General features: G+C 39.4%; 1 protein-coding gene across 6 annotated transcripts in view; it reads left to right on the top strand.

The window, feature by feature from the left end:
- Positions 1-12,108, top strand: part of NCOA1 (nuclear receptor coactivator 1) — a 277,674-nt gene extending 265,566 nt beyond the window's left edge. For 2 of the 6 annotated variants that reach the window (XM_032294315.1, XM_032294314.1), the window contains exons 20-21: positions 4,922-5,011; positions 9,760-10,063. In XM_032294315.1, coding sequence (XP_032150206.1) covers positions 4,922-5,011; positions 9,760-9,930 — 261 coding nt within the window. In that variant the 3' untranslated portion in view covers positions 9,931-10,063. Of the gene's footprint in view, positions 1-4,921; positions 5,012-9,617; positions 9,675-9,759 lie in introns of all 6 variants that reach the window. The other 4 variants (XM_032294318.1, XM_032294319.1, XM_032294316.1 and 1 more) reach the window with 4 other exon arrangements.
- The last annotated feature ends 812 nt before the right edge of the window (positions 12,109-12,920 follow it).

Genomic DNA, 12,920 nt, shown 5'->3' with positions numbered 1-12,920 from the left:
GCTGGAGTGCAGTGGTCAGTGGTGCAATTACAGCTCACTGCAGCCTTGACTGCCCAGGCTGAAGAGATGCTCCCACCTCAGACTCCTAAGCAGCTGGGACTACAGGCACATGCCATCTTGCCCAGCTAATTTTTTTACTATTTGCAGAAATAAGGTCTCACTATGTTGCCCAGGCTGGTCTTGATCTCTGGGACTCAAGCGATCCACCTGTCCCAACCTCCTAAAGTGCTGGGATTACAGGTCTCGAGGCACTACTCCTGGCCTTGATGGACTTTACAAATAAGATTTTAGTTTCATGAGATTTTAGTGTTTTAGATTTATCATAAAACAGTACATAGCCAGGCGTGGTGGCTCACGCCTATAATCCCACCACTTTGGGAGCCCGAACCAGGTGGATCACAAGGTCAAGAGTTCAAGACCAGTCTGGCCAACATGGTGAAACCCGTCTCTACTAAAAAAAAAAAATAAAAAATTAGCTGGGCATGGTGGTGTGCACCTTTAATCTCAGCTACCCAGGAGGCTGAGGCAGGAGAATTGCTTGACCCCCAGAGGCAGAGTTTGCAGTGAGCCAAGATTGCACCACTGCACTCCAGCCTGGGCAACAGAGCGAGACTCTGTCTCAAAAAAAAAAAAAAAAAAAAATGCATGTAATATATTGGCTTGGAATATTTCTTTGTACTCTGAACCCATTTTCTTCATTTCTACCTTCAATAAGCATTTATTCAATAACTACTCTGTGCAAAGATAGCCTTGTGGGACATGCATATGTACAAGTTGGGAAAGATACAACATGAACAAAGGGTCATTTTAATCATAGGACAAAAGAAATGTGTAAAAGATGGGCCATACATGTTTCTGTCAGATAAGGGTTGTATGCACAATTGATGAGGGCTTAAAAAAAAAAAAGCCCTGGTTAAAAAAGTCATTATGAAAAAGTTGCCTAAACAGAACAGAAAAAGAACATTCAAGATTGGTTATCACAGCATGACCTAGGCAGGATAGAGGTTGAAAAGCTAATTAATGTTAAGGGGATATTTATATTATATTTAGAGAAGAAGTTATGTGGTAAGCTTTTTGGATATATTGCACGCCATCTAAGTATTTGGAATTTATCGTGGAGCCTCTTACAGATTTTTAGAAGAGTATGACTAAATTCAAAACAATATTTAAGATTATTGAAGTAACTCCCAATAGTTGCTATTCTAATTATTTGTATCAGCAACCACAAAGTACGCTATAGTAACGAGGCTATTACCATGCAGCCATAATTTATAGCAAATCATAAAAATATATAAACACTGTGTCCAAAGTGTTTATATATGTCCCTTGTGGGACATGCATATGTACAAGTTGGGAAAGACACAACATAAACAAAGGATCATTTTAATCATAGGACAAAAGAAGTATGTAAAAGATGGGCCATACATGTTTCTGTCAAGAAATTGTGCATACTTTTTTATAGAATTCCTTTTTGGGGTGATTTTTTTAAAATACCTATTTCTGTCCTTAGTAAGCCTAAGGAAGTTAGCAAAAGGAAAAAAACAACAACTTAGTGATCTGTGTCTGACAGTAAAATAAAAGAACTAACTAGGACTGTTTCTTTTTGTTATTCAGTTATTAGAATTATTATCTCCATTATATTAAAACAAAATAATTTTTAAAAATAAATTAGGTAAAAGTAATATTTTAAGTGGGTTTCTAATGTAGTTGGGTCTTGCTTTTGTATTTTAACTCAGCAATTTTTTATTTTAACTCAGTTCTTTTAACTCAACAATCTTCATCTTTTAATTGGAGTTATTTGTCCATTTACATTTAATGTGGTTATTGATATGATTGGATTTAAATATCCCAACTTATTTGGGGTTTTCTGTCCCATTTTTTGCCTTTTTTGTTTAATCGAATATTCATTTTTGTTGCCATATTAGCTATGTAAAACTGTTTTGCTATTTTAGTGCTTGCTTTAGAGTTTGTTGTGTATGTATTTTGCTTAATATAGTCTATCTTCAAATGTTATTATATTACCTCATGTATAAGAATCTCATTACAATTTATTTATATTTTGTCCCTCCTGTGCTGCTGTTGTCATACATATCATGTCTACATATGTTCTATTCCCTGTAATTTATTTTTTCTTTAGTCAATTATAAATTTGTAAATTCTACTTGTAAATTTTTTTACTAGTTAAAGAAAAATTTAAAGAAAACTTTTTAAAAAGCATTTTTATATCTTTTTTATATTTACCCACATAGTCACCACTTTCAATTTTCTGCATTCCTTTTTGTAGTTTTAAATTTCTATTTGGTATTATTTTCCTTTTACCTGAGGGTCTTGCTTTAACATTTTTATTGTGCAGGCCTGCTGCTAATGATTCTTTTAGCTTTTCTGTGTCTGAAAAAGTATTTCACGTTTATCTTTGAATGTTCTTTCCCCTAAACTCCAGCTCGGCAGTTTCAGCTTTCAGTGCTTTCAAGATGTTGCTCCACTACAGTATTTCTGATGAGACATTTGCTGTCATTTTGTCTTTGTTCGGCCATGTATCATTGATGTTTTTCCCTCTCTGGCTGATGTTAAGATTTTTCTCTTCACCACTGGTTTTGAGTAATTTGATTATGATATGCTTTGGTGTGTTTTCTTAATATTTCTTATTCTTGGGGTTCATTGAGCTTCTTGATTCATAACCATATAATCTTCATTAAAATCTTTTTGTTGTCTTTTTTGGGTTTTTGTGGGTTTTTTTTTATTTTTTTGAGACAGAGGCTCACTCTCTTGCCCAGGCTGGAGTTCAATGGCACAATCTCCACTCACTGCAGCCTCCACCTCCTGGGTTCAAGCAATTCTCCTGCCTCAGCTTCCTGAGTAGCTGGGACTATAGGGGTAGACCCTCATACCCAGCTAATTTTTGAATTTTTAGTAGAGACGGGGTTTGACCATATTGGTCAGGCTGGTCTTGAACTCCCGACTTCAGGTGATCTGCCCACCTTGGCCTCCTAAAGTTCCGGATTACAGGCGTGAGTCACCACGCCTGGCCAAATTTTGGAAAATATTGACCATTATTTCTTCAAATAATTTTTGCCACCATCCTCACTCTCCTTCAGAGACTTCAATTGCATGCATGCATAATAGGCCACTTGAAATTGTCTCACATTCACTGATTCTCTGGGTTTGGGGGACTTTGGGGGAGTGGAATAAGGTTCAATTATTTTTTCTTTGATTTTAGATCATTTATATTACTGTAGCCTCAGGTAAACTGATTTTTTTCTTTTGCAGTATCTGTTTATCTGGTGTATTTTTCATCTCAGATATGTTTTCATATCTAACAGTCATATTTGGATCCTTTTTATATCTTCCATGTCTCCAACTTATCTTTCATATCTATTCAGTTTTTCCTCTTGTTTCTTGAGCAAATGGAATATGATTATTATAATAATTGCCCTGATATTTCTTACCTATCAGTTCTATTATCAGGATTGATTTCAGTTGACTTTCCTTTTCTTTATGCATCATATTTTTCTGCCTCTTTGCATGCCTGGTAATTTTTTATTGGATACCAGACATGAATTTTACCTTGTTTATATTCCTACAAATATTCTTGAGCTTTGTTCTAGGAAATAATTATGTTACTTGGAAAGTTTGATCCTTGCTTTTTTATTTAGTGCGACCAAAGCAGTATTTTTTCTTGGGCTAATTTTAACCTTATCACCAAGGTAAAACCATTCTATTATGCTACATGATACTACATGAATTATGATGTTTTCCACTCAGTAGGTGGTGGGGGGCATGGGAGTCAGGACCTATTCCCAGCCCCGTGGGATCTTTGGGAATTGTTCCATTTCATCTATTTAGGTGATTCTTTCCCCTGCATCTATAAGCTGATGAGTACTGAGCTATAGACTTGAGGGCCACTGCAGATGTATTCCAGAACTCTCTTTGATATTCTGCTCTGAGGGTTCTAGCTGCATCTCCTTAACTCAGGGAGCCTGCCAGCTGCTGCCTGGGCTCCTTTTCTCCATGGTGTAACTGGAAATACACTCCAGGCAGTAGGCTGGGCAGTTGCCACAGTAGGGACTGTTGAATTGTTAGGGATCACCGTCCTTCATTACCTTTGTCTAATGTCTTAAGTGCCTTTGTTTCATGTCTGGTTGTTGGTTTTTGGGAGGTTTTGTTTGTTTGTTTGTTTGTTTTGAGACAAAGTTTTGCTGTTATTGCCCAGGTTGGAGTACAATGGCATGATCTCGGCTCACTGCAACCTCTGCCTCCTGGTTCAAGCGATTCTCCTGCCTCAGCCTCTTGAGTAGCTGGGATTACAGGTGCATGCCACCATGCCCCACTAATTTTTAATTTTTTTTTTTTTTTTTTTTTTTGTATTTTTAGTAGAAACAGGGTTTCGTCATGTTGACCAGACTGGTCTGGAACCCCTGACCTCAGGTGATTCGCCCGCCTCTGCCTCCCAAAGTGCTGGGATTACAGGCATGAGCCACCGCGCCTGGGCTGTTGTCTGTTTTTTTAGCTGATTGAGGCAGGAGGATAAGTCTGATCCCTATTACTAAATCTTGACCAAAGTGGGAGTCACTAATAAACATGTGTATGTGTGAATTAACTTTTTATTAAAGTATCTTATATAAGAATATAGAGAAAAGTGTACAACTCAATGGATTTTCACAAACTGAACACACCTGAAAACCACTCATATCAGAAACAGAGTGTCACCAGTGCCCCAGAGGTTCTCCGTGTTCCTTACACACTCTCTACCTCCACAAGGGAACTACCATCCTGGCTTGTAACGACACAGTTAATTGCTAAGCTTTTCATTTTTGCTGTGCTGCTATTACTTTTCTGTCAGTGAGATTATTTTTCGTTGAAGAATTTGATTTTCAGCTTAAACAACTAGCTTATAATTTGATCTTGTATTTACCTTTAATAGATAAATGATCCCGCACTGAGACACACAGGCCTCTACTGCAACCAGCTCTCATCCACTGACCTTCTCAAAACAGAAGCAGATGGAACCCAGGTCAGTAAGGCAATTCTAAGCCCAGAGCTGTCAGACGTACTCTGAATACACAGAGGTCATTGTGTAGCATCAAGAGCCTGACCTTGGGAGTCAGACCTGGGCGTGAGTCCTGCCTCTGCTCTTCTTAGCAGTGTCTTCCTGGGCATGTTATAGCGCTTTCCTGAGCTGCTGTATAACCACAGAACTAACATGATACCTGCTTATAGGATTGTTGAGAGGATTAAATGAGATAAGTTCAGATGATTTAACTCAGTGCTTACATAAGATCAAGTGATCACAAATGGTGGCAGCTAATTGTGATTCTGTAAATAAGCACAGTGCTAAAAATTCATCTGTAATTAAAATACCTCAGAAGATCTCAGTAACTTCAGACAAAACAGAGTGCCTGCTATATACTTCACCTCCTGAGAAGTGTGTTTCAAAACAGCACAAACAGCAAGCACTTTCTTATATTAATAAACCTAATTTATAAATTTTAGAGGAAGGGCTTAATTCACTTTGGTAACTTTGGTTGAACTTTAGCCCAGGCTGGAGTGAAGTGGTGTGATCTCTGCTCACTGCAACCTCCACCCACCCCCCGGGTTCAAGAAATTCTCCTGCCTCAGCCTCCTGAGTAGCTGGGATTACAGGGGCCCACCACCATGCCTGGCGAATTTTTTTGTATTTTTAGTAGAGACGGGATTTCACCATGTTGGCCAGAGTGGTCTCGAACTCCTGACCTAAGGTGATCCACCTGCCTCGGCTTCCCAAAGTGCTGAGATAGGCGTGAGCCACCACACCTGGCTGAAGTTTAGTCTCTTAAACATTTTTAACACAGGCAGTATGCCACAGATGGCAATAGGAAGACACATAAAATATGTTCTCTCCCCTTCAGGTGAACTGTGGGGAGAAGTGAGAAAAGGAAGCTTCATTTGTGAAATGCTTGTGGCTTGCCAGGCACTGTGCTATGCACTGTATGCATTATCTCATTTAAGCCTCACTGTAACCCTATGAAGGAGGTAGTACTCCTTTTCTTCACAGATGAAGAAACTGAACATGAAGAGGTTTAACTACATGTACCATTCACAGTACTAGAAAGAGGAAGAGCTGAGGTTCAAACCCAGGTCTTTCTACTGCCAAAGTCCACACTGTTTCTGCCATACCAGTTAGGGACTATTGAAAGATAAAACACATCAATATATGCACATAATCAAAGAAGGTAAATTATTAAATTTATGTTACAAGTAATGAACCATAAGCATTCAAAGAAAAGAGAAATTGCTGAGATGGCTAGAAGAGCATTTTTACAAGAGGTAGAACTGAACTGAGCCTTGAAAGATAGTTACCAAGACAAAGGGAAGGAAAGGAGGATGGTAGTTGTTGGAGGCGGGTGCAGAGATAGATCCAGAAGTAGAAAGAAGTGGAAGTAGAGGCCACAGAAGCAGGGAAATAGTAGTATCTTAGCATAGTCGTGGAAACCAAATCCACTGAAGGTAAAATGTTTATAAGTAGTATTCATAGGAATTAAAATTGGTAAAGTGGTGTGGGGCAACTTTCCAGAAGCCTTAAATGCTAAACTAAGGGATTTGGATTCAACCCTATGGACAGAAGAGTGAAAGGGCACATCGATAGAAGTGCTAGTTCAGGCTTCGTCTTGGGAAGGAGAAAGTGAAGGGAGATGTACTGGCCAGCTGAGAAGGACAACGATTAGTGGGAAGACTGGGTTCACAGGCTGAGCATTAGGAAATAGGATCTGAGACCTCTGAAGGTAAAGAGAAGGCATTTTGGCTAGGTGCGGTGGCTCCAGCACTTTGGGAGGCTGAGGCAGGTGGATCATTTGACGTCAGGAGTTTGAGACCAGCCTGGCCAACATGGAGAAACCCTATCTAAAAATACGAAAATTAGCCAGGCATGGTGGCAGGCACCTGTAGTCCCAGCTACTCAGGATGTTGAGGCAGGAAAATTGCTTGAACCCAGGAGGTGGAGGTTGCAGTGAGCCAAGGTCACATCACTGTACTCCAGCCTGGGCGACAGAGGGAGACTTTGTCTCAAAAAAAAAGAGACAGAGAGAGAGAAGGCATTTTAAGATCAGGGAAATGAAGACTCTTCATTCATCAGATGTCTTTGAAAGTCTCAAACCCACAGAAACATTACTGGGCAGCTCAACAAATTAGTTAAACCCAGACAACCATGTTTTAAAGTTCTGAAGCTCTGCCCTGAAATGGTATTTGAACTGAAGTAAAAACTATGCCAGAAAATCTCCAGAGGTTGTGACTCAGCTGTCACACCAGTCCTCTCACCTGGAAGACCTCAAGCTTTTTTTGTGTCATGCTTTGCCTATCTGAGAAGTTATGGTAATATATGAAGTCCTCTGTGGACTGGTCTAAGACACCCCTTTTTAAGTGATAGTTTAAAATGACTGAAATGGGTTTTAGAGTTTGTTTAGTCTTCTCAATTTTCTCTATTTTCAATAATACACTTTTTTAATTTATTTGAGACAGGGTCTTCATCTGTTGCCCAGGCTGGAGTGCAGTGGCACCATCACAGCTCACTGCACCCCCAACCTCCCGGGCTCAAGTGATCCTCCCACCTAGCATCCTCAGTAGCTGGGACTACAGGCACACACCACCACACCCAGCTAATTTTTTTATTTTTTGTAGAGACAGGTCTCACTGTGTTCCCCAGACTGGTCTCAAACTTCTGGCCTCAAGTGATTCTCCTGCCTCAGCCTCCTAGAGTGCTAGAATTAGAGGCATGAGCCTCCATGCCCACCCTAGACTATCTTTTAAAAACTTTTAGTTTTAAAGAAGCAGAACTTTCTAGTTTGTTTTATCATGCCTTTACCAAGAACTTTTTAAGAATTTGGGGACAAAAACACTTTATGCCCTGCCCCAATATTTCATATGTAGAAACATAAACATGAAATTTTATATCTTGACTTTTTTTTTAATTATTGCCTAAAAATGAACTATAGTTTGTGCTCGTGTGAAGTTTCAGTGGTAGAATCTTCTTTCTGTCGTGGCCAATTGTGAAATCTGTTTTTGCTTCAGTGTTTTTGTATTTAACCAGACAGCAGCTGGGGAGTGAGTTAGACAGAAATATAAAGACAGATGTACAGAAAGGGAGAAGAAAAGATGAGAAGAGGACTCGGGGAGGAGAGGGACTAGCTGTATTGGGAAACAGAGATGGGTTGGGGAAGAGGTAAGGCAGGAGAGAACAGGAAGAGAACACAGAGAACAGAGGAGCAGGAAGAGGGATGGCAGGGGGATCATTGACCTAGGAAGAGAGGAAGGTCTGGTAAAGCTCTAGAAGGAAAGAGTCAGAATGCAACATTATAGAGCACAAAGGCAGGGCGAGGGCACGAGGCAGCTGGAGAGCAGACTGGGTGCGTTGGTGTGTTACAGACACAGGAGAAAGAGCCCAGAGGAGGCGGTAGCAAATGGGAGCAAGTAGGAGCTAGAAGCCACATTCGGGAAACCAGGGAAAGGGGAAGAGGAGGAGAAAAGCAGTGCTAATCTAACTAGAGATTTATTCCTTAGGCACTAGGAAAGCTCTGCTCAGGGGCTGTCTGCCTTATCTGAGAGGGAGGAAAGTGGAGATATAAATGGATTAAGAGAATAGGAGACCAGGGCCCAGACTGATGTCCAAATTTGATGCATAGGACATTTGACATTTGGCTAATGAAAGTTGATGGAAAACAACTTTTATTCCATTAGTATAGAAAAGTTTTCAGAAAAGCTGAGTGTAATTGGTATGAATTAGTGATAAATGACCGAAAAAAATACACCACTAATCTAAAATGAAACAGGAGACACAGGATCTATTAAACAGGAGACACAGCCTTGTCAAAAAGTTTGAGACAGTTAGATGCACTTAGATGCCTGATAAGGCATCTCCATTCCTGGTCTGGAACATTTACAAGTGCAGTATTGGCCTTAATCCGTTCTACGAACAACTTTTTAATAAAGCTGGTTGGTAAAGACTAACTTCTGGCTTTGTTTTCCCCATAGAATGTGCTAGAACTGTACAACTTTAGACATTTTTAAGGAATAAGTGTATTATTACTGAAAGTAGTAAAGGGAAAATTCACACTGTTCTCAAGTCTAGTAGACTTACTGTTATTTTTAGCTTATGTGTTTAAATGATTGTCTATCAGGGGAAAAAAAGTCAAATATAAAATTGTTCTAATGATAATTTATTGTAATGGTAAAGCCAATATGTGAAAGAGCTATGTAATAATACATTTAAATACTATAAAAATCTTTTGGACATTAACCTTAGATGCTGATGTCCCATTATTGAGGTGTGGTTTTATTTTGCTAATACTGGTTGAAAGCCCTTAATTTTTCATTGACATCATGAAGATTTTTTTATACTACTGAAATCATCCATAGAATGGTTTTAAACCAGTTTTCTAAATACCATGTATTTTTTAAAACCTACCACTGGACACCCAGACTCTGAAACTGGGCTTCTCCCAATCTTGGCAACGTTAGTAATAATACTCACTTTCAATATTGATGGCAACCCTATAGGAGGCGTGACCATTCCAATTTTGATTTTATTTTTAAAGTGTGAACTTTCCAGAACCCTGAGCAAAATGAGTGCAGCGATTTTCTTTTTGTAGGACAAGAAGACAGAAGAGTTCTTCTCTGTGGTGACTACAGACTAGAGGAATGCTCTAGTGAGTTTCCACTTCAAGTAGTACCCACTCATAAGCCGGGGGGGCAGACCCTTCTGTCTAAACACATCTTTTATTTGTGTTCCAGCAGGTGCAACAGGTTCAGGTGTTTGCTGATGTCCAGTGTACAGTGAATCTGGTAGGCGGGGACCCTTACCTGAACCAGCCTGGTCCACTGGGAACTCAAAAGCCCACATCAGGACCACAGACCCCCCAGGCCCAGCAGAAGAGCCTCCTTCAGCAGCTACTGACTGAATAACCACTTTTAAAGGAATGTGAAATTTAAATAATAGACATACAGAGATATACAAATATATTATATATTTTTCTGAGATTTTTGATATCTCAATCTGCAGCCATTCTTCAGGTCGTAGCATTTGGAGCAAAAAAAAAAAAAAAAAAAGGAGTTCGCTTTTGTTGGAAGATTGAAAGATTCTTTGTTTCTTTCGTTGTAAAGGCCTTGGATATTGAAAAAATACCAAGGCAGAACAGTTGGACAATCTATTTCTTGAGCCAAATTTAATTATTCTTATTTTTGTAATCAGTCATTGGCTTCTTATCTGGATGAAGGCTTTTGGAGGAGAACCAAAATGACAAGTTCCAAGAGGAAGACGAAGCTCCGCCTCCGCCGCTCAGTCCCAACCCTGCCCAGGAAGAAGGGCCCGTGGGGCTTTGCCTGTGCCCGTCCACCAAAGGCTCTCACGTGTCTCGAAATCAGCAGCCCTCCCCATCCCAATCCCAGGCAGCTTGTGTGTACAATCAGCTTCTCTAGCAACTCTGTATCTGTTGGCTTCAAGAGAATATTTTGCCTCCACATATGTACCCCTTCTCCTTTTTTTAAAGATGGATTTAAACCAAGATGCCTCCAGGAAAGAGGACGAAATGAGTATATTCACAGAGGAATCCAAAAAATACAGTTTGGGAGAAAATGCAATAATTTTTGATGAGATGGGTGAAGGACAAGAAGTGAGTTCTGTCACTTATTGTAGATACAGTTTTCTGATTAAATCTGGAAAAATAAAAGGCAGCCTGTTCTTTCTGCTTTTATTGTATTAACAGCTGAGGTAGCTAAAGTTATTTAAAATAAAATTAAATTTATGATCCAAGTAGCTTATTTTTCCCTTTAAATATCATTGTAAATATATTTGATTTCTTGTAGAAATTGATTTCCTTCTGTTTAATTTTATCCTTTTATTATACTCTTGATTTTTCTAAATTTGTGTGTGAAATATAACATTGATTGAATTGCAGTTACATTTGGCTAGTAATATTTCACTTTTTTAATAACTGTGATGCCATGTATGGATTTACTTTGGGGTTCAAATCAAAATGCCACTGCCAGAAAGAGCTGTTCCAGCTGATCTAGAGCATACTGCCCTAGAGTGCCCCTGGGATCATCTGAACAGAAGTGCACAGGCTACTTGTACAGAGAAAAAAATAATACTCAAAGGAAATCTTCATTTTTTAGATTGACTTTGGGAATTTGAATTTTCATCAGTGCAAATATAAATTTCTCTATCCTGCTCTGAGGCTAATTGGTACCATATTTTCCCTTTGTGTCTTGTCACTCTGCCACATCCCATCTCATCGTGGTCTCTGAGTCAAGAACCCAGTGAACTGACTTTCTAGTTCTAGAAGTTCCGCCGCAAGGCCAGGAAAGCTTGAGAAAGGTCTTGTGGAAGAAGCAAAGGTAGACCCCTATCACTCACCTTTGTCTGCATATCTGGGCCTGTGAATGATGACAGCATCTGACATTCTGCACCAGCTACCTCTGCCTCCATGGCAGAGAAAAGGCCATAAGAACAGTGGAAGAGGAGCATGGACTCAGACTTCAAGGAAGAAGCCATTTCCCCAGGTCCTTCCTTCCTGCATCTCACCACCCCTAGTTACAGATAACTCCATTGAACAGCATCTATTCAGAAACTATACCGAGTAAAAAGATTGGTGGAAGGGCTCATGTGGTTAGCAACTATGAAACAGAAATAGGACACTCAGTTACAAACATTATCTCCTTTAGTTTTTCAGAAAATGCATCCCTGATTTCATTCATTTCCAGCTTGAGAGCCATATTACTCTAGTCCCTATCAAACTGCTCTAGAAGGTCATTTCCATTTTGTTTGTGACTTCAGGAAATTCACCTTTAACTTCAGCATTCCAGATGAAGTTTCCTGACTCAGTGTTTTTGCATAAGGAACTAGAAAAGAAAAAGTGGTAAGGAAAATTGGAGATGCTAACATCCTCCCCCATCCCAACTGCACCTTAAAATATGCATGTCACCTTCAAGGTTTTATAATTGCACTGTTTGTTTTATGTATGTACAGATTAAAATTATTGCTACCTTTGAGGAAAATAAAATTGCTTGCTTCTATGTAATTCCTGTCATTCCACAGGAAATTCACTTTTCCAGCTACTGAATAGAATTTGTTTAACAACCTCATGGGTTGCCTCTTCATTTACAAGGAAAAAATGAAATGTACCTCGCTTCTCAGCCTTTTGGCTAAGATCAAGTGTAGAAATGAAATGTACATTCTGCAGAAATTGCCAAAGCCCAAATTAACAAGTATTATAAAAGGATGATAAAAGAAAGCATCCCTGAAGCCAAAGATCCTTAAAGTCATCCTAATTTGAGACAGATCGTTGAAATTTGAGGTCAAACTGAAGTCATGATAGTAGCCCTTGCGGGGTTTTAACTGTGCCGTTGCCTGATGATTAAAGATTTCTAGGCCTACTGTTTCTTGACCCGGAAGATCTGGTTTAGGCAGCACTTCATGGCCATAGATGCCATGTCTCTGTCAATTATTTTTTTTTTAAATATATCAACATTTATCAATAATAGGTATTGTGTCTTAACTTGATGAGGCTCCTTCATTGTGATAATGCATTTTATAGGATTTAGGCCCTGTTGCTTGTATGTTTTTAAAGCATCCTAAATACACCAACTTGGCTAAGTAGGGCTAGGGTGTAAGAGTTAAAGAGGAAAGAAACACGAAATGAGGCTCAACAGTTGAAGACAGATTTATTTTAGAGAAAATAAACCTGAGAGAGGCTTCTGGCTGATTTCCATCAGGCGTGCTTTCTCTTACAGACTAAGAGTATACATTGGTTTTAGGGTAAGGAGGCTTATCACAAGCTTGGAATTTTTCTGTGAGAGAAGTTTTATGGCGTGGTTGGAATGTCTCTGGGTGGAGGGGAGGTTATCTTGGGCCTGACATCTTTCCGGCCACAGGGGGATTATCTTGAGCTAGTATG

Source organism: Sapajus apella, unplaced genomic scaffold, assembly GCF_009761245.1.
Source record: "Sapajus apella isolate SASKATOON/1434 unplaced genomic scaffold, GSC_monkey_1.0 scaffold31, whole genome shotgun sequence".
NCBI classification, from domain to species: Eukaryota; Metazoa; Chordata; class Mammalia; order Primates; family Cebidae; genus Sapajus; species Sapajus apella.
Note: the sequence above shows the minus strand (reverse complement) of the source record. Positions and strands in the feature narration are given on the sequence as shown.